This window comes from Gobius niger, assembly GCF_951799975.1.
Source record: "Gobius niger genome assembly, chromosome: 10".
NCBI classification, from domain to species: Eukaryota; Metazoa; Chordata; class Actinopteri; order Gobiiformes; family Gobiidae; genus Gobius; species Gobius niger.
Window position 1 is genome coordinate 36231305 of NC_136861.1, and position 27371 is coordinate 36258675.

The window sequence follows — 27371 nt, forward strand, 5'->3', positions numbered from 1 at the left end:
CATGACCATACGAACCGCCCGACCCAACCGCGAGCAGCACTTCCGGCCTCGCATCCACTGCCTCAAAAAGGTGCGTCTACCACTGCCACAAAGATCCCTGTGTCCCACAAACACTGTGAGCATGGGCACGTTCCCTCACCGGCTTTGATGGACGCTGGTCCTTCTGTAACTGTAACGACTTACGCAAAGAACTTATCCCACTAATCACTTTGTGTTCAAATATATTGAAGAAAATATGATTTCTGTAAAGACCCAGAAACTATAGATAGAAATGGCCGTGAGAGGGCGTGGCCTGACGAGGGGGACAGAAGTCATTATTTTTTCACTCTTTTTAGACATGTTCTGGTAAACTGTGACTATATCTAACCCACCGAAATAAAGTGAAAATCAGGTCATTGTGAATGTTTTTTCTCAGCAGATTGTCCAGTAGAAGGAAAAACGGGCACTCAAAGCTAGTGGTTAGCATTAGCACCATGCTAATGTTAGAATTATGGTTTGCATTCACTGTTTTATGTACACATTTGGGCCATGTCTCCTTTCCATGTCTCTGTATCTTTGCTTGGTAGAAAAACACATTCATAATTCCGGGTTTGTTAATGTAGTTCTGGAGTAATGAGTGAAAGAGTTGCTATTTTGTTCCCTTTTGTCTGTATCGATCAGCTATCTTTTTTTTGGAAGCGCTTATGAGGCATTCCAGGCAAATCGTAACTGGTAAATTTCCAACCTTCCACTTGGACCAATGCCTTGGAGGCAGGTGGTAATTACAACTGGGACTTGACCAGAGTGCTCCGAGTTGAGATACGAGAGGAAGACTGTCTCTCTGTTGGAGAAGTTTATGATGAAACTTCAACAAAACCACTGCTTTAGTGAAGTGAGCGTGACTTTTGGCAAATTTTTTAATCATCTAGTGTGGAGAAACTTCCATATAACGTTAGCATCTTACTAGCTAACTGTTGTAGCTATAGCCACTCTGTTTACATACGACTTTATTCAGCTTTAAAATCCCAGACACCAGTTGCCTGAAAGATTGCTAACAATTTATAAAGTGTAAGATTGACTGTGGATGACATCGTTTTGGGATTTTATAGAATTAGTTTAATACAAAAACCTGTCAATTCATTGAACTCGGGTGAACAGATCGTCCACATTTCAGAAATGGGACACAATGGAAGTTTGCGACTTTTTTCACCCAGGTTGAATGGGTGTGTATGAATATAAAGTCTAGTTGGACCAATCAGAATTGAGGTTGAATTTTAACCATCTCCTTGGTTCAGTTGCTAAGATCATCAATCATTAATTTCGAGGAGTTTAAAGGGACTATATGGAGTTTAAAAATGCTATAACTATAATAAGTATTTTCCTCCCCCTACATGTTCAGCCATGTCCTAATGTGTAGAATGAGCTCAGACCTGTTCACCACAACTGCCTGTAAAATCCTGCAATGTCGCTCAAAAAGGTGTTAATTCGGGTCCGACGTGCCGTCATGGAAGAACTGTGTAGTTCTTCCATACTGACATATGTTCTACCTGAGTTTAGACGAGTTGATACGTACCTGTCCGGTCTTTGTGCCCGTGGAGGAGCGTCATAGCTTCCAACTTCACCCCTGTTTGGAGCTACAGGAATATACTGGGAGAGGCCAAATGCTAACAACATCTTTGGTCTTTTTGCGAGACTGAGGGTACGCACAAAGACCAGACAGGTACACATCAACTCGTCTAAGCTCAGGCAAGAACATATCTCGGTAGGAAAAAACGGTGAACTATTCCTTTAATATAGAACCTGCAGTTACGCGTAAGACCTGAGGGGGCAGTAGTCAGCAGGGGCGGACTGGCCATATGTCCATTCTGGAAGAGCACAGAAGGGCCACTGGCTCTAGGGCCACCAGTCCCGCCTCAACCGAGCTTTACCCAAATCTAAAAGCTAGAAAGAAAAGCATCAAAAATATGACAAAACTGTGGCGACGTGATGAAAAGTTTCCGTCACTTTTGTAGGTCTTAGCTTTCAAATGAGGCGTTACATTATTGATCTCCAGTCGAGAAGCTTTTAGATTTGGGTAAAGCCCAGTATAAAAAAACATGAATCTAAAAGGAATTCCGTGGAGTATGGTGTACCACAAGGTTCAATTTTGGGACCATTATTATTTATTATTTATATTAATGATTTTGCTTCTATTTCTACGACCACCTTTCCCGTTCTTTTTGCTGATGATACCAATAAAAAAATAAATAATAAAAAGCCGAACTGGGGAAAATGCACTCGTTAATGTTAAGGCGGGTGGTAAGAGGTTAAAATATGTATTTGTGGAAGCGCACAATTACGCTAATTTGGGCCAGGCTGTCCAGAGAGTCCAGGGCTGTTTTTCAGTCCCAGTCCGCCCCTGGTAGTGAGCATAACATGACCAACTTACATCTAGTTATTAAACAAAAAAAGCAAGTAGCACATATGACAATTGTTATTGACTTATGGTGATGGAAAATCAAAGACCTGATTGTGAGAACATAACTGCAGTGCTCCAACATGAGAGTCAGAGAAAAGTGCCTTCAGATAAACCTGGCTGTGGAGCGGAGGAGGTGAAGGCTCGCAAAGATCAGTGCTAATTCCCTTTGATCCCATTAGAGGCCCCCAGCCCCCACCTGCTGCTCCTGCGGGGACGCTGAACTTATTACTGTGGTCTGAGCGGGCGCTACTGTGGGACCGTCCCAAGCCTTTCTGGGATGACTGATAATAATTACATGGCAATTTAGGACATGTTTATGCAATGCCCTTATTTCTATATTAAAACATTACATGAAAGAAAAACTACAGCTTTTTATTTTGATGTATGAAAAATGTTATAAACTGAAATATTATACAACAGCCTTCCTTCCATTGTGTATGTTTAGTTAAGTTTATACTCAGGATCAAACAGAAACACAGTAAGAAAAAACAACTCAACAGAAGAAGGACAAATGATTTCTAATACTTACATTAAGCCTTTTCTTCAAATGTCTTCATTTTAAGCAGAATTTTAAGCAGGCAAAAAGTGGCACAAACATCTGAACAGTCCATTAGCCTGAGAACTGTCCAAATCCTTTGTTAAAAACCAATACAAATACTTTAGAAATAATGTTCCAAACATGTCTATTAAATTGCTTTTTTTTGCAGCTTTTTATGTGGGAAACAAAGTTGATGAAAGTGCATACTTGACCCTGTAGTGACCCAGCGGCTGTGTGAGTGGTCAGCATGGTGCCTTTACTGTCCATCACAGTGGTCTCTGTGACGCTTCAGGACCAATTGTTTGGAAGGTTTTCTCTGCTGATGGAGCTTCTCACCAGGAAACCTTCAAAACAAGTGATCCTTGACCGTGAGGGCGCCATGCTGACCACTGACATAGACGCTGGGTCACTACAAGGTCAAATACACACAAATGTCAACTCTTTTTTCTTGCATAATGCACCTTTAAAGAGGGGGTATTATACTTTTTTCAGTCACACAGCACCAGTCTATATCACACTACAATGATGACAAACCTTCTGTTGGTCTGTCAATGCAGTAAATTAGAATAACTGCCTTGTATAAAATGTCTCTCTCAAAATGGCTGTAGTGAATGTCTTGAAATAGGCCTCTGTCTCTTTAAGAACTTCTGACCCTTTCCGACACGCCCCCTCCACACGCTGTCTGTGGCATCAGTGGGGAGGGGGTTCTGCTGAGGAGCAGTGGTTGGTTACTCGGCTGGTGACGAAAGCTCGGAGGCGTCTCCAGGAGGTGGGGGCGTTCCTAGGAGGACTCAGGCAAACCTATCCCTAAAATGGCCGCCATCAGAGTTTTTACAGATTACTCAAAAATACGTGAATGTGCCAAGGCAACACTTCAGGCATGTTTTTAATGAGGGAGGGACATAATAACATGATGTAAAGCTTGAAAAAGTCCATTTTGCATAATTCCCCCCCTTTGACAATGTTAGGTTCCATCCATTTTCTTCCGCTTTATCCGGGGCCGGGTAGCGGGGGCAGCAGTCTCAGCAGAGTTGCCCAAACTTCCCGATCCACACACACCTCCTCCAGCTGTTCAGGGGGGACCCTGAGGCGACACCAGGACAGCTCGGAGACATAGTCCCACCAGCATGTCCTGGGTCTTCCACGAGGCCTTGTCCCACTAGGACATGGCAGAAGCTGCGCATGCGGACCAGGTCGTTGAGGCACCTGCCTCTGACTGCCACCCAGTCCTCTCTGCACCCGACCCCTATAGATCCCTCTGTGGGTGGTGCGTCCCTCCGGGCCGTGCCCGGCCGGGCCCCGTAGGCAGAGGCCCAACGACCAGACGCTCGCATTCGAGCCCCAACCCCTGGCCTGGCTCCAGGGTGGGGCCCCGGCTGCACCATGCCGGGCGACGTCAGGGCCCTTGTATGTTATATGTCCATAAGGGTCTTCTGAGCTGCTCTTCTATCTGACCCGTCACCTCAGACCTGTTTGTCATGGGAGACCCTACCAGGGCATAAAGCCCCAGACAACAGAGCTCCAGGATCATTCGGGTGCTCAAACAACCCCACCACGTTAATGTGGCGGCTCACAGGGATGACATTGTCCTAAATTTATGAAGCTATAACAAACTGAAGGATGAAATTGTTTGGAAACTCTGCTCTGACTGACAGCTCCTGCTCTTTCTGAGAGGACAGCATTAGCATTAGCATTAGCATTAGCGTTAGCATTAGCTGCTGTCTCTGTGAAGCTACAAGAGAAAACTGAAGCTGACAGGGATTTCAGTCATGGACGACATGTTTTCTGTAGCTTTGAAAATAATCCTGTGGTGTTTCCTGGCGTTAGCTCCTCCTGCTGTAGCTGTATTAGCCACATACACTATGACAAACACAACAGCTCAGCTAGCTCTAATGTGGACCCGCTTTCTTTGTTTAGTCCTAGTTTAGACCTGGTTTAGCCCCAGGTTTTCTTCCAGATGAAACCTTGTTAGCGTTGTAGCTGTTTGGTCCTGGTTTAGTCTTTAGCTGATGTTGGAATACTTCCTAAATATTAGGCCTAATAAAGGAGTCAAAAGGGTAAATAAATCCTGTTTGCACAAAAAGCTGCGTAAAAATGCAGAGTACAATGTTTGTAGCCTACTGTTTATGCAGGTTTATGATAATGAATATTTATTTATTCATCTATCAGGGACGACAAAATCCACATAGTTACAACTAATGTTTGCAGCTGATGCGATGCATAAAGTGCATTTAGCTAGTGCCAACTCACAGCTCAGGGCCCTGGATGGGCCTTAGGAAATATCCTGAAAATATCATGAAAATATCCTGAGCTTCTCCTGTCTGAAACACCACCAACCACCTCTGCTAGGTTGTTTTTCGATGTAAGCAAAAGAGGTGCCATATGGAAAGAATATATATCTATCCAATCCAAATCTGGGAGTGTCATTTTAAATAGTTTAGGGCTATTTTGATTCTGCCCTTTCAAAGCCAAGCTTTTTGCCTTGGTCATCTCATTCCTGACCAAGACAATCTGAGGTGACCTTTACAGTGAGAAGAGTTTAAAGGATCTGGAAATAATGGACTCTTATTCCTGCTCATGTTCTCTCCAGCCTCATCAGCAGATCCAGGATCCAACTAAAGGAATGCCAGTACTTCTGACACATTGTTTTTATCCTTTATGTTTGGAACTTTTCTTTGCAGTAACTTGAGAATCTCTTTCCGTCCTCTATTAACGTTTGTGCCGTGAGTTCCTAAGGCTGAAAACGGGACTTGTCACATACACGTTATGTCTCTCCACGAGACGCAGGGAGAAAGCAAATATATATTTTCACTACAAAGAGGACAAAATAGTCTGGCACAATGACTGGGATGAGGACTTTAATCTGTTCATAACGTAAGGAAAGGTGATCTGAAGCAGAAGCTGCTGCCTGTGTTTCAGATGGAGGCCCTGGTGGTGGAGATGCAGGATTCTAAAGGAGGAGTGAAGGGCTCTGAGCAGAAACTCAATGTGACCAGCATTCCCTACGTCATCACAGGTGAGAGCGGAGAAAAACTCCAGACCGGTCTTTTTCAAACACTATTATGTTGACCCTTATGTGCGTCTTTTTCAATATTAAATGGGCTGAAATTTAATTTAATTTCAAAACACCCTTGGGTATGTCAAAGATCAGCAACAACTTTGATTAAGATTTTTTTTGAAGAGTTTCCTGTTTTCTCCCCAATGTTACGTTTGACCCTCAGTATAAACTGACTTTTCATGGTGATGGCAGTTCAGGCCACACGGTTCAGAGCGCGTGAGAAAGTAGCGGCTGATAGTCCTTTGCTTTTACAAAATACCAAGAAAAGTATTCTTGATGAAGGGAGAATGTGACCACTGTGTAGAGCCTTTTCCAGCACATCCCAAAGATGCTCCCTGAACCACTCCTTCACAATGCGAGTGATAAAGAAGCCTACACAGACAGTGAAAACATGCACACTGCATCTTCTGCTTTGACTGAACCCTTTGGGGGAAACGTCTAAACAAATGTTTTCTTAAAGATGCTTTATGCACTGAGTGCTGTCGTCATGGCGACGTGAAAACAGGCCCCAACTCTCTCTTGGTCCATTTTTTGCCCTTTTCTGTGAACTGCATGTGTGGTTTCTGTTCCACATTGATTTACTGGATACTTTTTACATCTTTGCCGTGTTTTGATGGAGGTTCGGTGGATTTTTTTATACTACAGAGAGTCCATAATGGGCCTGAAGTTTATCAGCTAAACCCATTTGAGACCTACAACATTCTTCTTCTGAGACACTGTAGAGGCACCAAGAGCCCCCACACCTGGAGGCGACACAAGAGGAGCCACAGGAAACAAGGAAGGGACAAATGAGGACAATCCGGGCACGACTCACAGCTAAGCTCACATGCCTTCTACTGTATTGTTCTGGCTAATCGATGTTCACTGGAGAATAAAACAGATTAACTCCTAAGCTCTTCTCAGAAGATGGTGGAAGACTGTTGTGGAGCGGAGGGAGCTGCGCAGGAGGAAGAGGAAGGAGGAGTTGGAGGAGCTGACCAGTGCAGGACACTGAAGGCAGCCAGGTTTCCTGTGGGTGCTACAGTTTCCCCAACCTCCAAATTCATGCTGGTCAGGTTGACCCACAGCGGCAGCGCGGCTCAGTCGCAGCGGCTCAGGACTAACATCTGAACACTTATTCATTGCTTGTACAAATGAAGCTCTTATTTAATTACTTGCTTATATGAGTGCATATTTGATCGTGTAGTGACCCAGTGGCTGTATGGGTGGTCAGCATGGCGATCACGGTGGTCTCTACATCGATCCTGGATCAATTGTTCTTCCCATTTACAGGACACACGTTAGGACAGCTTTATCAGACGTTTATTTATTTATTTATTTAGTGGAGGGCAGTGAATGTTTATCCACACACGATGGACTCACACATTAGTGAACCAGACCCTGGGGGAACAGCGGCAGGACTCTTCCCTAAAACACATAGGATGTGTCTTAAGCTGACTGACCCCTGACCCTTGGATCAGTGAGTAAGCGCTCTGTGTGAGTCACTAATGTTTCAACAGACATTTTTTTCCAGACACGTTTAATTTCCTTATTAAAACTATATAAGATGTTGTTGACGGTCTTACAATCGTCCGGTTGACCAGAACAATGATCTTTGACTGACCGGGTGCAGTCCTGGCTCGTGGCCCGTGGCGGTCCACTCCTAAGCCCAGTCTATTAAAGGAACTCACAATAGGATTAACCTGAAGACTTTCCAGATCAGAGGTCAAAGGTCAAGCTGAGCTCTATGACCGACTGACTCCGCTCTTCCTTCCTCGCACATGTTAAACCCAGTTAATGACAATATTAGCAGTGCAGTACAGCGTCATACTAGAGGGCGTGGCCTAGCCGGGGGTGAGGAAGTATGTTATGGTAAAACACTTTTTCACTCGTTCTCTGCTGTACTATTAATGAAGTGTCCTGGTCTCACTTGCATATTTGTTATTTTTTCGCTGGTATCACGATATTTCAAGATAATTAATGACGTTATTTCATGATATCAATTTATTCTGAAATAATGTGATATTTATAACGTTATTTCATAGTAAAAGAATATCAGGTTATTTCATGATACGACGTGACTGTGGTTTGTTGGTTCTGGACGCCAGTATGTGCCTGTCAGGCGGGATCATTTCATACAGACCCGTCGTCTTTTCGTTGTAAACTTCTTTTGCACTTTTTACGTTCAGTCAACAATGACAAACTGAATGACCAAGTATCAAACCAAGTTTCTATTCTAAAACTCGTGGCTCACTCTCTGTTTGTTATTGGGTCAAAAGATGGCACCACATCACACTACGGGACGTTCTGACCACTGTGACCCGCACACCGGGTGTGATTGTTGTGGTGCAGACACTTCAGGTCCACTTCAGGTCCAGTAAGGGTCAAACTGTCTGATTACTGCCTGACACTCATTTATGGCGTATGGCTCATTACTGGGCCAGATAAGAACAGTCGGGCCAGTCAGCTGCTACAAGAAAGCCAGGACTGGCTCAGACACTCCTCCTTTCTGTTCAAAAAAAGAGCCAATCATTTCACGATTTGACCCACATTGGTCCAATCACGCACCGAGAGACATAAGAAAAATATATTGATCATCCAGCGTTTGCTCGAGTAATGCTGGAGAAATGAGTGAGAGTAGTTCTTTCCCATCTTTCCCGTCCCCTCTGGCAGCTTCAAACATGACCATTTATGGACGATTCTGGAGATGTTGTCTGTATTTACATTCTGGTAGATAGTTCTTCTATGGATGGAACATGTCCGTAATCATGTAGATAGTTCCATCAGCAGAGACATACCAGCAGAGACCTGAAAACATTGGATCCTAGACCGTCATAGAGGCGCTCCGCTAACCACCCATACAGCACATACAGGGTCACTCGAACACAGTAGGCCTACACTCATTTGTTTTTGCATGAATGGTTCCATAATGGACCTTTAAATTAAAGTACTGGGGCATTTGCTGTTTTTGTTCCTTCTGTAAACTCCCAAAGGCTGCTTTTTTTTTTTTTGTATTTCTTGCAATCTGAACCTTCGGACACATGCTAGAAAGGTTGTTTCGCTAGCATTAGCTTCTGGTTAGCATGTGCTCAGGCCACACGGTCCTGTCCTGCCGCTTTCTATAGAAATATAAATCCATTGCATTAATACAGATGAAGTTATTCACTATTTTACTAAACACTGTCTGACTGCATAAGACCTGTTATAAAGCTGTTCCTTACAGGAGCTGCAAAGGTTTATTGCGACTTTGTGGAGTATGTTTATCTATTTTATTTGTAAATGATGACATTTAAATTATTTTGCTGAATCTGCTGAAAATATGTGCTGTTGTTTTTATCAGAGCCTTTTAATCCGAGATCAACCATTTGAACATGTTCTTTTCTTAGTGAAGGGTTTGGACCCCATACAACAATTATCAACTTCTACTGAGAACTGATTAATCCGGAGTAATCCGATTACTAATTTCAGCCCTAATCTGTCTGCTGCGGATCAAAGCAAGGAGCTATTCAACACACCATGGCAGTGCACAGTATTTTTCACATCATTTAGAGAATAAACTATCATGATGTGCTGCTTATTGTTGCATTCTCACAGTACAGGTGTAACTTCTGATTCAGCCAGAGACGTCTTTGAGGCGGAGTCAGGAAAGACTAAAGGAGAGCGTAAACTTTGGGCTTGTTCTGGACGTTTTAAGCCTTCAAAGCTTGTTTAACATGTGGACCGTGTGTGTCTCAGGTAAAGACGTGGTCACGTGGATCACCAACAAGATGAAGAGCAACACTGAAGGTGGGTTTACCTGACGACTGGAAGTAAGGGGGTAAGAGAGGCAGCAGGAAGAGATAGTAGTGGAGAGAGAGGGAAAGAGAGAAGGGAGAGAAAGAGGGAGAGAGAACAGGGAGGAGGAACACAGAGGGGAGAGAGAGGAGAAAGAAGACAGGGAGAGAGAGAGGAAGACAGAAGGGGCGAGAGAGGGAGAGAGAGAAGGGGGAGACAACACGGAGGAGAAATACAGAGGGGAGAGAGAGGAGAAAGAAGAGAGGAAGAGAGAGAGGAAGCAGGAAGACAGAAGGGGAGAGAGAACAGGGAGGAGGAATACAGAGGGGAGAGAGAGGAGAAAGAAGAGAGGGAGAGAGAAGGGGAGAGAGAGGAGTGAGAGGGAGGGGCAGTGGGAGGGAGAGAGAGAGAGAAGGTGAAGAGAGAAGGGGGGAAAGAGGGAGAGAGAACAGGGAGGAGAAATACAGAGGGGAGAGAGAGGAGAAAAAAGAGAGAGGAGAGAGAGAGGAAGACAGAAGGGGCGAGAGAGGGAGAGAGAGAAGGGAGAGAAAGAGGGAGAGAGAACAGGGGGAGAAATATAGAGGGGAGAGAGAGGGAGACAGAAGGGGCAAGAGAGGGAGAGAGAGAAGGGAGAGAAGAGGGAGAGACAACGGGGAGGAGAAATACAGAGGGGAGAGAGAGGAGAAAGAAGAGAGGGAGAGAGAGAGGAAGCAGGAAGACAGAAGGAGAGAGAGAGGGAGAGAGAACAGGGAGGAGGAATACAGAGGGGAGAGAGAGGAGAAAGAAGACAGGGAGAGAGAAGGGGAGAGAGAGGAGTGAGAGGGAGGGGCAGTGGGAGGGACGGAGAGAGAGAGAGAGAGAGAGAAGGTGAGGAGAGAGGGAAGGGGAAGAAAGAGGGGAGAGAGTGAAGAGCAGGAAGAAAAAGGGGAGCGAGAGAGGGGTAAGAGAGAGGGAAGAGTGAGGGAGTAGTCAGAATGAGAGGAGATAGTGAAGGGGGAGAAAGAGGGGGAGAGAAGGCAGACCTGGTGCTGAGCCTCCTCTCTCTGTGCAGAGGCCCAGGCGGTGGCCACCATGCTGGTGGCGTACGGATACATCTACCCCATCCAGAACCACAAGAAGCTGGTGATGTGCAACGATGGCACGCTCTACCGCTTCCAGGTATGGCCCTCTACATTTTACACCGCCTTCCAAATTATTATGCAAATTGTATTTTTGTAAGATTTTCTAAATTATCAACTCAAATGGCAGTCTGCATAATGTTCAAGCCTGTTAGAGGATAATATGAATGTGATTGAAAAAACCTCCCAGTGATAACAGTGTTTTATTCCAAAATAAATATAATAAACAACGCAAAATCTAATGTTCCAAATTATTATGCAGCTCATACAGTGGGAGAGACATGTATATGAATGCTTTGGAATTTCTCACATTTCTGCCTAAATTGATCATAAAATGTGGTCTGAGCTTCATCAAAATCATATGAATGAATAAACAGAGTCTGCTTAAACTAATACCACCCAAACATTTACATTTGATCATATTTTTATTGGTCATAACATGTAAACATTCACAATACAGTGTGAAAAAGGTAAGCGAACGACCTGAAATCTGGCTGAACTGCAGCAGTTTTGTAAAGAGGAATGGTCCAAGATTCATCCTGATCGTTGTGAGCGTCTAATCTGCAACTACAGGAAAACAGTTATTGTTATTCTATTGATGATAGCACGTTGTCCGGGCCCTGAGGCAACAAAACATCTCCAAACCAATAATTATATTAATAATAATTCTCAATAGAGTTGAGGTCAGGGGAGGAGGGGGTCCACATCATGAGCTTCTCTCCTTTTATGCCCATAGCAGCCAGTGATGCAGAGGTTTTCTTTGCAGCAGGACATGGTGCGTTGTCATGATGAAGAGGACTTTGTTAGGGAAAACACGGCTCTTCTTTTTGCACCATAGAAGACAGTGGTCAGTCAGAAACTCCACATATTTTTCAGAGGTCATTTTCACACCTTCAGGGATCTTAAAGGGGCCGACCATGATTCTGGCCCAAAACATGACTCCGCCCCCTTCTTACTGACGTCACAGCCTTGTTGGGACATTGTGGCCATTCACCAACTATCCACTACTCCATCCATCTGACCATCCAGGGATACACGGCCTCATCAGTGAACAAGACTGTTTGAAAATGAGTCTTCATGTAATTCTGAGCCACTTCAGCCGTTTCTGTTCATCAGCTTCAATTAACAGTTTAGGGGAGGCCGGATAGAAGGTTTATGCACAACTGCAGCCTCTGGAGGGAGACTCCAGAGGCACCAGCAGCTTCAAATACCTGTCTGCTCCTTTGTAGCAGCTGTTCTCTTAATCTGATATATTTGTCTGGCAGAAACAGTCCTGATTGTGCCTTTATCTGCACAAACCCGTGTGTGCTCTGAATCAGTCACAAAACTCTTAACAGCTCAACTATTTCATGCTTTTCATCAGAAGAGCGATCAGTTTTCTTTCCTATATTTCTTGAAAGTTTTGGTCTGCTTAATAATGTGGAACGTCCTTTTTTCAGTAGTTTTTCCCATAACTGGGTTTAACCTGACAGCTCATCATCCAGGCATCTGAGACACAAAACCATCCATGAGGTTTTTTTTACTTCTATGAAACGGAAATATAATTAGCATAATAATTTGGAACGCAGTATATGAGGAAGACGTTTACTATGTGCTGCAAATAAAGTACTATTTGATAAAAGTACTAATACTGTAATACTCTGCTGCATATTTACATTTCTTCACTCTACTTCACTTGTCTGATGTGGTCTTTGCAGACTCCATACTTCTGGCCCACAGAGAAATGGGTGGCTGAGGACTCCGATTACGGTGAGTTGAAGTGCTGACTTGTAAACATGAATATTGAATACTGTACCAGTCTCTGACAGAAGTGATTTGGCTCATCACAAAACTTTCGGCCGTCTGAATGAAGCAATGTCCAGCTGTGTATGTCTTCGACTTTGTTTCCTGTCGGACAGACTTTCGACACTATTGATTCTGTTGTGCCAATGATGAAACTGTAGCATTTGTGTGTCTGCAGCCATTTATCTGACAAAGAGAAACATCCGGAAGAAAGGCATGCTGGAGGCCTATGAGCAGGTACTGGCGCGACACCCTCCTTTCTCAGGTCAAGGACCTGACTGCAAAAACGCAACCAAACTGTTAGCATGAACAAGCTGGAGTTAGCCTGTGCTGAACGCTCTGAAGGAAGCCACCCTCACTTAGTCGATGCCATTGGACTATTGTGCACATACCATAATTTCCAGTCTATGAGTCGCTACTTTTTTTCATATACTTTGAACCCCGCAGCCTAAACAATGATGTGGCTGATGTGTCCTCTGCCATGAGATAGACAGCTTCTCATCAGACCTAACACTAGCTCCGATTGATCTGTTATAGATTTTTACGGGAATCTATGACTTTCCGGTATTTTTTATTTAGCCGTGTTACTGCCGTGATACTGGCACTGTATTGATTTTTTAATTAAAAAAATGTAATAAGAGCTTGTGTTTCGTGTACTCCCCAGGCTCACTACAACCGCCTGAACAAATGGCTCAACCACAAGTGGGACTTTATAGTGATGCAGGCCACGGAGCAGTACAAGTGAGTCCTCAGCCCACAGTCCGCAGTGGTCTCCAGGACGTCCAGGATCAAATATTTGGACCCTCTCACGAGAAACCCTACAAAACAATTGATCCTGGAGCGTCGTAGAGACCACAACACTTCATCTCGGTGATCCAAGTAATGCTCCACAGAGTGATGTTTCGGCGATTGTAACTGTCATTCACCTGTTTATGATTCTAACTTTCTGCCATCGATCTCAATTATCTCTGTGTGTGTACGCAGGGCGAGTAAGGAGCGGAAGAAGGCTGACCGCGTGGTACTGGACTGTCAGGAGCGCGCCTACTGGGTGGTCAACAGGCCTCCGGTCAGTGGCACAGACACATTCTGCTAAACTTAAAAGTCCTTCTAATACGTCTCAAGTGCTGATTGGCTTTGAATTATGTAATTAGAGGGTTTACACCTTAGCTGATGCCACATTAATTAGTTATTCACAACTGGAAGTGCTACGATCTTTTTCCACCAAATCTTTCAAATCCTTTAATATTGCCACCACATGATTATCCACATCTGTAACTGAACAAGGCAACAAGTAGTCAGTCACCGTGGTCACGTGGACAAAGGGAGGGTTCAAACTCATTTGTTTTGCTGCAGTGTCTCATCTTAAGCCTGAATGAACTGAAATAGAAAGCCATGTTTTGACTTGAGTTCGATTCAGTTTCAGATTCAGTTCGATACAGTTAGATTTCTTGGCTGACAGTGCTACTCTCTCCTGTCCTGGCTGAATTTCACAGCATTTTTGTCTTATATTAACTGTGAGTACTGCACTGAACAAACTATGGAAGATAGATCAAGACTGTAGATAGTGCATGTGCTGTAAACCTTCTGAAATATAAACAAAACTCTGATGGTAAATATGAAGCTTCTCAATGGATTTACAATCTACAGAAGAGACTTCGTTCTTCAGAGTCACGGGACTAAAGCAGAAAAACTGTCAGTGACTGGACTATTAATGTCCAAAAACACTGACTGTGGGGCCGAGGAGCAGAGGATTGTGCAGTAAAGGAAATTATAAGGCACAACGCTGGTGATGTGATGTCATCATTTTCTGAAAAGTTGCAGAGACGGTGCAACATTGAAGCCACGTAAGCGGTGTTTTGAGATCTTTCCACCATGGTAACGAATTTGGAAAATGTTCATTTACAGACTCCCAAAATGCCGGTTTCATATGGATGATACGCTGGATTAACAAAATAGTGGACAGGGCCCGACACACATCATAAAAAGCATTGTAACACTGGTTTTCAATACAATACGAGCGATCGCTGTTTTTGTTTACTTCCGCAATTTTCGCCGGATGTTTTGGTGAATGGTCGGCAACAGCTGATGCATACAGGCCTCTAACTCGGTTTTTATAAAATGATAAATCTGTTACAGCGCAAGAGAAGCAATGCCCTGTTTATGGACATTGTTTTTGGTGATTATAGGATTTTAATAAAATGTTTATCAAATATGAAAATGTAAAATGCCTACCACGGCCAACGGATGTGACGACATCGCGATCGCTCGTATACCCGCATCTCAAAATATAGCACAAAATAATTCATGAACCCAGCCCTCCAGTCTTCCCATGGTGATGGTTGTTGTTTGTGTTGTAGAAACGCACTCACAGCGCCCTGGACGATGGCCCTGAGCGCCTCATTGACCCCTGCACTGACCAGGTTTGTGTTCTCACTTACCCCTCTCTGCATCCATCCATGTGTGTGAGTTTATCCTCTTTCCTCTGCTCCCACAGAAGATCACCTTTGATGAGTACAGACGCATGGTAAGTCCACACTGCTCTCACACACGTTTCTCTAAGTGACTTGTGCCTGACACTTCCCTTCTTTGTTTAGAACATGTTCTATCAGCAGACCATCATGAGGTCCAGGGTGAAGTCCAGTGTGTCCTTGGGGGCGTAAGTACACACCTCTGACCACTCTGAGGAACTGTTTGGAAATCAACAATGACGCAGATGTCAAACTGTATAAAAGTTATGCCCAAATGTCATCAGTGAAGCAGCAGATGGATAGGTGTTCTGGACGCCCCCCGTCCCTGCTTCAGGGCAAGGGAAAAACTCTTCAACAAACCCAGTGGGAGAAGAGAGAAACCTCGAGGAAAACCACAAGACGAAGAGATCCACTGCCATGGACGGACAGGTTATAGACAGATCCCGGGCTGACGGGAGTCCCTCTGCAGATAGGGCTGAAGACAGGCTATAGATGGACCCAGGGCTGATGGAAGTCCCTCTGTAGATAGGACTGAAGACAGGCTATAGATGGACCCAGGGCTGATGGGAGCCCCTCTGTAGACAAGACTAAAGACAGGCTATAGATGGACCCAGGACTGATGGGAATCCCTCTGCAGATGGGGCTGAAGACTGTGGAGCTAACGTCCTGTCCTTGTTAGAGCTTCAGGCTGAAGGGTATGGGGTTCCACCAACCCTAAGACCTTTACTTAACTCCCCAGAAAGGAAGTGATATTGGGATGTATTTGAATCGAAACACTGTTCCACTGGATGCAACACAACCCCAATGGATGATTTATCCACCCTCATGCTAACTAGTGTGACAGATTTTCTTTTCAAAACAGACCTTTGTTCTCAAGACTGCACACTGCTGGGTCAATAAAAGACATGTCCTCACTGAAGACTAGTCTACAGCAGCGAAATATAGATTTCTTTTTCTGAAGTGGTGCTATGTTGCCTCATCTGCACAAGATCACAAAGAGGACAGGTACCATGGTGAAAAAGAAGAAGAAGAATTCTCTTTGTGGACAGGGTGTTCTCCTCAGTGACAGGAGATGATTTGGTGACCTGCAAGATCCAGATGGATTATCGTTAGCACTTGAATATCAATCTGGAATCGCTCCTGTTCAAATCATTTGAGAAGAGGATAAACTTGAGCAAAGAGAAAATATTAAATAAAGATTTTCATATATCCAGCGTGCTCCCTCTGAGCCTGTTTGAGGTGGTCCCCGCAGCTGACAGTAGTGCTCTCTCTCCAGGCTGGTCAAATATGTCACCACGTACAAGAACCACGACGCGTTCCTGGCCCCGTGTCTGCCCAGCAACCCCTGGCTGACCAACAACGACAGCTACTGGACCCTCAACACACGCAGGTCAGTCACGGTACTACTGTCCGCTGGTGCAAGGGTTCCCAACCAGGGGCATCAGATAACCTGATCACTTCATGTTCCACAGTCATACTTCTGTGTCAATATTGGCATGAGTGCCTATTCTCTGGGTTCTAGTCGTCCAGAAAACCCAGTTAGCTCCCAAAAAATTCAATGAGGCCAAAACTGATTTTTCACAATCATTTGGTATCATTTGAACATTTGAAATGTTCACGATCATGAAGCATGTCCCAAAAAAAGTAACTGTTGTAATGGACTGACGTGAAAAAATAGCTTTGATCTGTTCAGTTCTGTCCCACTCCAGTCAAATATAACTCATATACATGTTGACACAGAAAAACAAACTACAAACAGACTCACAGCAAATATTGCACTGATCCTCATCTATCTATGGCCATACCGCCTATGCTCTGCCCAATCCCGTCAGACCTTGGAAGCTCAGCAGGGCCTGGTCGGTACTTGGATGGGAGACCGTTTAGTAACACCAGGAAGCCTAGCGAATGTAGTGCGTGAGTGAGTGGTTGGTGGTGGTCGGAGGCGCCGATGGCGCAGACTGGTTGCCTTGCTTCCGTCAGTCTACTCCAGGGCAGCTGTGGCTACAATAGTAGCTTACCACCACCGAGCATGGAGTGAATGAATAGTGCAATATAAAGCGTCTTTGAGTGTCCAGAAAAGCGCTACATAAAACCAATGCATTATTATTATTAAACCCATTCTTTATAATCCACTGCAAAAATAGCATTTCAGAACATGTGTGTGGGCGCAGTCGTATTGATGGGGTGTTCCATGTGAATGTGCAGAGTGGACACTCCCACTAAGATGCGTGTGGAGCGCTGGTCCTTCAGCCTGTTCGAGCTGCTCACTGACCTCAGAGGACGCGACGACTTCAAGATCTTCCTGAAGAAGGAGTTCAGCGGTAGGTCTGCGGCGTGTGCAGCAGCCTGACGGTGCGTGATGACCCGCCTGATGAGCTGTGTGTGTGTTTTTCAGGGGAGAACCTGGCCTTCTGGGAGGCTGCTGAGGAGCTCAAGTGGGGCACGGCCTCCTCCATGTCCTCCAGAGCCGAGAGCATTTTCAAGTGAGTTCCAACGAGAGCCTACACCAGTGCACCCTGCTACTACACTGTTGCATGTTGTTGTTCTTTGACAATACTCTATACAGTATACTGTAGGTCTGTTGGAGCGCAGGTCTTATATAGGGCAGTGATTCGGTCGCTGTATCGGACTGTTGTGGTGAAGAGGGTACTGAACCTGGGGAAAAGCTCTCGATTTACAGGTGGATCTACATTCCTACCCTCACCTATGGTCATGACATCTGGGTAATGACCGAAAGGACAAGATCGCGGATACAGACGGCCGAAATGAGTTTCCTTTGCAGGGTGGCTGGGTGCACCCTTCGAGGTAGGGTGAGGAAAGTCTTGAGGAGCCAGTTGAGGTGGGTCAGGGATCTGCTTCCTTGTGTGTGTGGATCAGGAAGTCTTGGGCATCTCCGCTCAGACTGCTGCCTCCGCGACCCAGCCCCAGACAAAGCGGAAGAAAATGGATGGATGGATGGATGGATGGATGGATGATAGAGCACAGGTCAGCTAGTGTGCTGATGGTGTCAGTTGAGTTGGCTCATGGGCTCATGGTGGTACAAATCAATCCAGATAATCCCTGTGTACGGCAAGAGGTGACACAACAGCAGTGAAGAGTTCAGTCAGTCAATCACATGCCAAACAGGTTCCCTCAAGTTTCACAACTCTGCCCATTAGCCATGTCGGCTGGCCTTTCAAACAGGGGAAGATCATGATATTTTCTATTGATTATCATGGACCGGCATACACCTGTACCAACATTGTACCCTACATTTGTACACACAGTATTTGTATTTACAGTGCCTCTCAAAAGTATTCATACACCTTGAACTTTTGCACATTTTGTCATGTTTACAACCCTAAACAAAAAGATTTTATTTTTTTACTGAACGTTCACACACAAGTAACAGACAACTGTGAAGTGAAAGCGAAATGATACATGATTCCGTTATTTTTCAAAAAATAGAAAACCGAAAAGTGGGGCTTGCATAAGTATTCATACAGCATGCATGAATACTTTGTGGAACCCCCTTTTACTGCAATAACAGCAGAAAGTCTTTTGGGGTTTGACTCTACAAGATTTGCAAATGTAGAGACTGACATTTTAGCCCATTCCTCTTTACAAAACAACTGAAACTCTGTCAAATTGGAAGGAGAACGTTTGTGAACAGCAGTTTTCAGATGATTCCACAGATTTTCAATAGGATTTAGGTCAGGACTTTGACTGGGCCATTCTAACACATTAATATGTTTTTATTGAACCATTCCATTGTAGATTTAGCTTTGTGTTTAGGGTCATTGTCCTGCTGAAGGTGAATCTCCGCCCCAGCCTCAGTTCTCTTGTGACTCCAGCAGGTTTTCCTCCAAAATGTCCCTGTATTTGGTTCCATCCATCTTCAACTATTCTTACAATCTCCCCTGTCCCCACTGAGGAAAAGCAGCCCCACAGCATGATGCTCCCCCCCGTATATTTGACACTGGGGATGGTGCACTCAGGGCGATGAGCAGTGTTAGGTTTGCTCCATACATAACGTTTTGCATTTGGGCCAAAAAGTTCAATTTTTGTCTCATCTGAGCAAAGCTCCTTCTTCCACATGGAGCTGTGTCCTCCATATGACTCTTAGCAAACTTCAAATGGGATTTCTTATGGCCTCCTTTCAATAATGGCTTTCTTCTTCCACTCGTCCATGAAGGCCAGATTTGTGTAGATACGACTTATAGTTTTCCCATGTACAGATTCCCCCAGCTCAGCGGCAGGACTTCACAGCTCCTCCAGAGTTATCATGGGGCACTTGGTTGTATTTCTTACCAGCGCTCTCCTTGTTCGATCTAATATTTTAGGTCGACGACCGTGTCTTGGTAAGTTGGCAGTGGTGCTTTACTTTTCATTTCTGAATGATGGATTAAACAGTGCTTCGTGAGATGTTCAAATCTTGGGAAATCTTTGTATAACTTAACGCTGCTTTAAACTTCTCCATAACTTTATCCCTGACCTCTCTGGTGCTCCTGGACCTTCATGATGTTGTTTCCGACCACAGCTCTGAGGCCCTCACAGAACAGCTGTAATTATACTGAGAGTAGATTACACACAGGTGCCTCTATTTAACCGTTTAACCGGAGTGAACATTCTGCCGTCATTAGGAATGTTATAAAGGCAATTTAATGCACTCAAAAAATGCTGTATGAATACTTATGCACGCCCCACTTTTCACTTTTCTGTTTTTTGAAAAATAACAGAATCATGCATAATTTTGCTTTCACTTCACAGTTGTCTGTTACTTGTGTGTGTGAACGTTCAGTAAAAAAATCAAAATAAAATCTTTATGTTTAGGGTTGTAAACATGACAAAATGTGCAAAAGTACAAGGTGTATGAATACTTTCGAGAGGCACTGTATTTACCAATTCTTACCCCAACTAGACAGAATGTATTATTCCTACATCAGCAACTAAACTGAGTACAAACAATAGCTGCAATCAAGAAACACAGAAGTGGGTCTTAATATTACGGTCGAAATTCTCAAGTGTCAAGTTTAGCCCAGCATAGTTACAGGTTGATCAGACTCGCGTGTTGAGTTGGCCATTGTGTTGTTTAATCTCTTTGTTTTTCACTTTTACTAACACATGCCTGTTAGTAAAAGTGAAGGCCAACATGCAGCCTGTTAAGCTTTTTAATCTGGCATTTAATCTGACCCACACCTCAGGTAGGTAAGTGAAGAAGTAGCACGCACCTTTTTAAGCTTTGGTGAAAAACATCACCACATAAATCACATGACCAGCTGCACAGAATCGGCGGGTTTTCACAGGAAACGCACCAGTTTTTGTTTCAAGAGGAACAAATGTGTGAGCAACGGAGAAGTTCGAACGATTCTGGCGTGCGTCAAGCGGACGGGGTTGTGGTGGGCGGGACTGGCTCGACTATAAAAGGGCCTTAACTCTCCGGCTGAATCTGCAAACTCCCAAAGGCGGCTCATCACACGCTGTATGTCTCTCTCCATTCGCAGTTGCCCACCTTGACGTCACTCACAGGCCCCTGTGGCGCTGACGTCATTGAGCCACTAAAGGGAGTGTCGGGGGAGACACTGCCGGCAGATTTTTGGGTCTGTAAATGCAGACCTGTTCGAGGGAAAATGTGGTCACGCTATAGATCCATGTTTAGAGAAAAGTCGAAGGTTTCAATGTTACTGGGGTGAATAATAATCAACAACACCTTCTTCTGTAGGTGTAAGTTGTGGTGAAACACAAAGGTAATGCCCTGTGTCCCTCTCGTCCAGGACCTTTCTGGCCCCTGGCGCCCCCCGCTGGATCAACATCGATGGGAGGACCATGGGCTTGACAGTGAAGGGCCTGGAGCACCCACATCGCTACGTCCTGGAGGCAGCACAGACACACGTCTTCATGCTCATGAAGAAGGTGAGGACAGGGTTTGCATGTGCAGCAGCAGCAGGGCCAGTGTGGCTACAAACGCAACACAGGCGCTCAAAAGTACTGCACTTTGGGTGACAGCTTACTACTTTTACTCCACTACATTGAAGGCGAGACACTAAAGGTGAATGGGGGGAAAAACGTATGTAGAAAAATCAATTTGAAACTTTGCTGCAAACATTGTATTAACTTTTCTGTAATTTCCTGCTTTCATATAAAAACAAGACTTTTTATGTTCAGTGATGAAGTCGAAGTATTGGATAAACTCAGGTTTAAATGTTGGTTTCATTTTGTCGATGTATTAGCTATAAAGATTTGCTTACAGGGATTCTGGATCTTTTTGAGCTTTTATAACTATATATAAATGAAAAACATCTAGGCTTCGTGGTGGTGCAGCCGTTAGCGCTCGTGCTTCACAGGTAGAAGGTCCCGGGTTCGATTCCCACCTGGACGGGGCCTTTCTGTGTGGAGTTTGTTCTCCCTGTGTCTGCGTCGGTTTCCTCCGGGTACTCCAGTTTGCCACTAAAACATGCACAATACGCTCTGGGGCCAGAACTCCCCTGAAAAGGAGATTCTTAACCTTAGTGGGACTTTATTGGTTAAAGGTGCATTATGCTACTTTTAATCCTAACAAAAAGTTGATATTTGTGCGTATTTGACCTTTCAGTGTATGAGTGGTCAGCATGCTGTCTTTACTTTCGATCACAGCGGCCTCTAGGACGCTCCAGGACCCATTGTTTTTAGGGCTCTGGTAGATTTTCACTGCTGATGAATCTGTCTCCATGCTTACGTGTGCGTTCCATTCAGAAACCTACCAGAACCTTAAAACCTGCCATGCTAGCCACCCATACAGCCACTAAAAGGACAAACACATGTTAATATCAACTTTTTTTCTGCACAAAAAGTTGCATAATGCAGCTTTAAATAAAGGTCAAATAAAAAACAAAATCTGTGAAATTATGCCTTGTTTTTTGGGTTCAAAGCCAAATAAATCTGCCTATCTGGGATTAAACCACTTAACCCCCACAACAAGCAACTGCATTTTCTCCAGTTCAGCTTTACCCTAATCTAATATAAACTCATCTAAGCACATAATTTTTCCTCGCACTATTGCCACGTTGTAATCACATTTTGGACTTTGTTGTCCTCGCTTTTTTAGTTTGCTTTTTTAATTTAATTTGCTCGGTCAGGTTATTACTTAGTGAAAGTAGTTGTGGAGAATACCTCAGTATTCAAAGTAGAAAGTACAAATCTTTTTAAGACTGTTCTATAATCACGCCTCGCCTCCAGAGCAGTCACTGGGAGAGGTTAGCTTTTCAAAAAACGTGATCTTTGATTCATTTCTGCTGTTGTGTTTGTGCAGGACACATTCTTCCGTTATCTCAAGTCTCCAACCTACAAAGACATCCAGAAGAAGGCCCACAGCCCAGAGGCCCAAAACTTCAGGTGGGTTCTCCCCGAGATTCACATCCAGGACAGATGATGGCGATGGGAATGACTGAGTACAAAGATTATATAACAAAGCCAACCAAGGACGGCCATTGTTGACATTCCATATGGATGATCCATCTGCCCAGCGTCAAGTTAAGTTTCCCATGGCCTCACAAGGTACGCACATATCAATGTGCCATGGCCACGCCCTTTTATACAAGCCACACTGGCATTAGCACTTGATTTGACACATGCACCCACGTTGCCATATGTGGAAACACGTGAGCTCGTTTTGCGAGACGTGTGCTTGTGTTCAAATCAAATAACATTCACTTTATTTATCCATTAGGAACTTCACTTGCAGAGGAAGTGCCAGTACATTACTACATCCACAGACATACAACACAATCAACATGTGCAGTAAATACATTAAAAAAGTACAATACTGTGGGCCTGTAATAGACCACACAGTCATTTATTCAGCAGGCGGATGGAGGGAGGGAGGAAAGTGGAGGTCGCCCTCTTTGTCCCCAGAGGGAGGGACCTGAACCTCGTGTCATATGTGGTGATGCTCGTGTCGTATGTGGTGATGCTCGTGTCATATGTGGTGATGCTCGTGTCATATGTGGTGATGCTCGTGTCATACGTGGTGATGCTCGTGTCATATGTGGTGATGCTCGTGTCATATGTGGTGATGCTCGTGTCATATGTGGTGATGCTCGTGTCATATGTTGTGATGCTCGTGTCATATGTTGTGATGCTCGTGTCATATGTGGTGATGCTCGTGTCATATGTGGTGATGATCGTGTCATACGTGGTGATGCTCGTGTCATACGTGGTGATGCTCGTGTCATACGTGGTGATGCTCGTGTCATATGTGGTGATGCTCGTGTCATACGTGGTGATGCTCGTGTCATACGTGGTGATGCTCGTGTCATACGTAGTGATGCTCGTGTCATATGTGGTGATGCTCGTGTCATACGTGGTGATGCTCGTGTCATACGTGGTGATGCTCGTGTCATATGTGGTGATGCTCATGTCATACGTGGTGATGCTCGTGTCATATGTGGTGATGCTCGTGTCATACGTGGTGATGCTCGTGTCATATGTGGTGATGCTCGTGTCATATGTGGTGATGCTCGTGTCATATGTGGTGATGCTCGTGTCATATGTGGTGATGCTCGTGTCATACGTGGTGATGCTCGTGTCATATGTGGTGATGCTCGTGTCATGTGTGGTGATGCTCGTGTCATATGTGGTGATGCTCGTGTCATATGTGGTGATGCTCGTGTCATACGTGGTGATGCTCGTGTCATATGTGGTGATGCTCGTGTCATATGTGGTGATGCTCGTGTCATATGTGGTGATGCTCGTGTCATACGTGGTGATGCTCGTGTCGTTTGTGGTGATGCTCGTGTCATATGTGGTGATGCTCGTGTCATATGTGGTGATGCTCGTGTCATACGTGGTGATGCTCGTGTCATATGTGGTGATGCTCGTGTCATATGTGGTGATGCTCGTGTCATATGTGGTGATGCTCGTGTCATATGTGGTGATGCTCGTGTCATATGTGGTGATGCTCGTGTCATACGTGGTGATGCTCGTGTCATATGTGGTGATGCTCGTGTCATATGTGGTGATGCTCGTGTCATATGTGGTGATGCTCGTGTCATACGTGGTGATGCTCGTGTCGTTTGTGGTGATGCTTGTGTCATATGTGGTGATGCTCGTGTCATATGTGGTGATGCTCGTGTCATATGTGGTGATGCTCGTGTCATATGTGGTGATGCTTGTGTCATATGTGGTGATGCTCGTGTCATATGTGGTGATGCTCGTGTCGTCATATGTATTGATGCTCGTGTCGTCATATGTGGTGATGCTCGTGTCATATGTGGTGATGCTCGTGTCGTCATATGTATTGATGCTCGTGTCGTCATATGTGGTGATGCTTGTGTCATGTGTGGTGATGCTTGTGTCATGTGTGGTGATGCTTGTGTCATATGTGGTGATGCTTGTGTCATATGTGGTGATGCTCGTGTCGTCATATGTGGTGATGCTCGTGTCATATGTGGTGATGCTCGTGTCATGTGTGGTGATGCTTGTGTCATATGTGGTGATGCTCGTGTCGTCATATGTGGTGATGCTTGTGTCATGTGTGGTGATGCTTGTGTCATATGTGGTGATGCTCGTGTCGTCATATGTGGTGATGCTCGTGTCATATGTGGTGATGCTCGTGTCGTATGTGGTGATGCTCGTGTCATACGTGGTGATGCTCGTGTCATATGTGGTGATGATCATGTCATATGTGGTGATGCTCGTGTCATATGTGGTGATGCACGTGTCATATGTGGTGATGCTCGTGTCGTATGTGGTGATGCTCGTGTCATACGTGGTGATGCTCGTGTCATATGTGGTGATGCTCGTGTCATATGTGGTGATGCTCGTGTCGTATGTGGTGATGCTTGTGTCATATGTGGTGATGCTCGTGTCATATGTGGTGATGCTCGTGTCGTCATATGTATTGATGCTCGTGTCGTCATATGTGGTGATGCTCGTGTCATATGTGGTGATGCTCGTGTCGTCATATGTATTGATGCTCGTGTCGTCATATGTGGTGATGCTCGTGTCATATGTGGTGATGCTCGTGTCGTCATATGTGGTGATGCTCGTGTCATATGTGGTGATGCTCGTGTCATATGTGGTGATGCTCGTGTCGTCATATGTGGTGATGCTTGTGTCATATGTGGTGATGCTCGTGTCATACGTGGTGATGCTCGTGTCATATGTGGTGATGCTCGTGTCGTCATATGTGGTGATGCTTGTGTCATATGTGGTGATGCTCGTGTCATATGTGGTGATGCTCGTGTCATACGTGGTGATGCTCGTGTCATATGTGGTGATGCTCGTGTCGTCATATGTGGTGATGCTTGTGTCATATGTGGTGATGCTCGTGTCGTATGTGGTGATGCTCGTGTCATATGTGGTGATGCTCGTGTCATATGTGGTGATGCTCGTGTCGTATGTGGTGATGCTTGTGTCATATGTGGTGATGCTCGTGTCATATGTGGTGATGCTTGTGTCATATGTGGTGATGCTCGTGTCATGTGTGGTGATGCTTGTGTCATATGTGGTGATGCTCGTGTCATGTGTGGTGATGCTTGTGTCATATGTGGTGATGCTCGTGTCATATGTGGTGATGCTCGTGTCATATGTGGTGATGCTCGTGTCATATGTGGTGATGCTCGTGTCGTCATATGTGGTGATGCTTGTGTCATATGTGGTGATGCTCGTGTCATATGTGGTGATGCTCGTGTCGTCATATGTGGTGATGCTTGTGTCATATGTGGTGATGCTTGTGTCATATGTGGTGATGCTCGTGTCATATGTGGTGATGCTCGTGTCATGTGTGGTGATGCTTGTGTCATATGTGTTGATGCTCGTGTCATATGTGGTGATGCTCGTGTCATACGTGGTGATGCTTGTGTCATGTGTGGTGATGCTTGTGTCATATGTGGTGATGCTCGTGTCATATGTGGTGATGCTCGTGTCATATGTGGTGATGCTCGTGTCATATGTGGTGATGCTCGTGTCATATGTGGTGATGCTCGTGTCATATGTGGTGATGCTCGTGTCATATGTGGTGATGCTCGTGTCATATGTGGTGATGCTCGTGTCGTATGTGGTGATGCTTGTGTCATATGTGGTGATGCTTGTGTCATATGTGGTGATGCTCGTGTCATATGTGGTGATGCTTGTGTCATATGTGGTGATGCTCGTGTCATATGTGGTGATGCTCGTGTCATATGTGGTGATGCTCGTGTCATACGTGGTGATGCTCGTGTCATACGTGGTGATGCTCGTGTCATACGTGGTGATGCTCGTGTCATACGTGGTGATGCTCGTGTCATACGTGGTGATGCTCGTGTCATACGTGGTGATGCTCGTGTCATACGTGGTGATGCTCGTGTCATATGTGGTGATGCTCGTGTCATGTGTGGTGATGCTTGTGTCATATGTGGTGATGCTCGTGTCATGTGTGGTGATGCTTGTGTCATATGTGGTGATGCTCGTGTCATATGTGGTGATGCTCGTGTCATATGTGGTGATGCTCGTGTCATATGTGGTGATGCTCGTGTCATACGTGGTGATGCTTGTGTCATATGTGGTGATGCTCGTGTCATATGTGGTGATGCTCGTGTCATACGTGGTGATGCTCGTGTCATATGTGGTGATGCTTGTGTCATATGTGGTGATGCTTGTGTCATATGTGGTGATGCTCGTGTCATATGTGGTGATGCTCGTGTCATGTGTGGTGATGCTTGTGTCATATGTGTTGATGCTCGTGTCATATGTGGTGATGCTCGTGTCATACGTGGTGATGCTTGTGTCATGTGTGGTGATGCTTGTGTCATATGTGGTGATGCTCGTGTCATATGTGGTGATGCTCGTGTCATATGTGGTGATGCTCGTGTCATATGTGGTGATGCTCGTGTCATATGTGGTGATGCTCGTGTCATATGTGGTGATGCTCGTGTCATATGTGGTGATGCTCGTGTCGTCATATGTGGTGATGCTTGTGTCATGTGTGGTGATGCTTGTGTCATATGTGTTGATGCTCATGTTTTCGCTTTTCTCGTCCACAGTCCGGCTCAGATCGAACAGAATGCCCAGAGCTGCAGCCCCGGCATCCATCCCATCATCCTGTGGCAGCAGGAGGAGGCGGAGAGCGCCAAGGCGGCCGCCGCCTCTGCTCCAGTGGACGTCAAAGCCATGATGAGCAAGATGGACCGCAAAAAATAAACACACTGGAGTTTGTGCACACCTCGATTTTAGAGAACATAGATCTTTGTTGTATCTATTTATTATCCTAATTTTAATTCAT

The 27371-nt window shown here is 45.0% G+C and overlaps 1 protein-coding gene across 1 annotated transcript; it reads left to right on the plus strand.

Moving 5' to 3' along the window:
- Nucleotide 1: 1 nt before the first annotated feature.
- On the plus strand, nucleotides 2-27290 carry rgs9a (regulator of G protein signaling 9a; the record flags this gene model as incomplete). Its single annotated transcript, XM_079565340.1, has 17 exons — nucleotides 2-70; nucleotides 5895-5991; nucleotides 9748-9798; nucleotides 10838-10944; nucleotides 12602-12653; nucleotides 12865-12923; nucleotides 13351-13427; nucleotides 13671-13752; nucleotides 15044-15106; nucleotides 15181-15210; nucleotides 15281-15342; nucleotides 16431-16544; nucleotides 17360-17475; nucleotides 17550-17637; nucleotides 20908-21046; nucleotides 22422-22504; nucleotides 27133-27290. The coding sequence occupies 17 exons, from the start codon at nucleotides 2-4 to the stop codon at nucleotides 27287-27289; spliced, it is 1446 nt and encodes a 481-aa protein (XP_079421466.1). The 3' UTR covers nucleotide 27290.
- Between the last annotated feature and the right edge of the window lie 81 nt (nucleotides 27291-27371).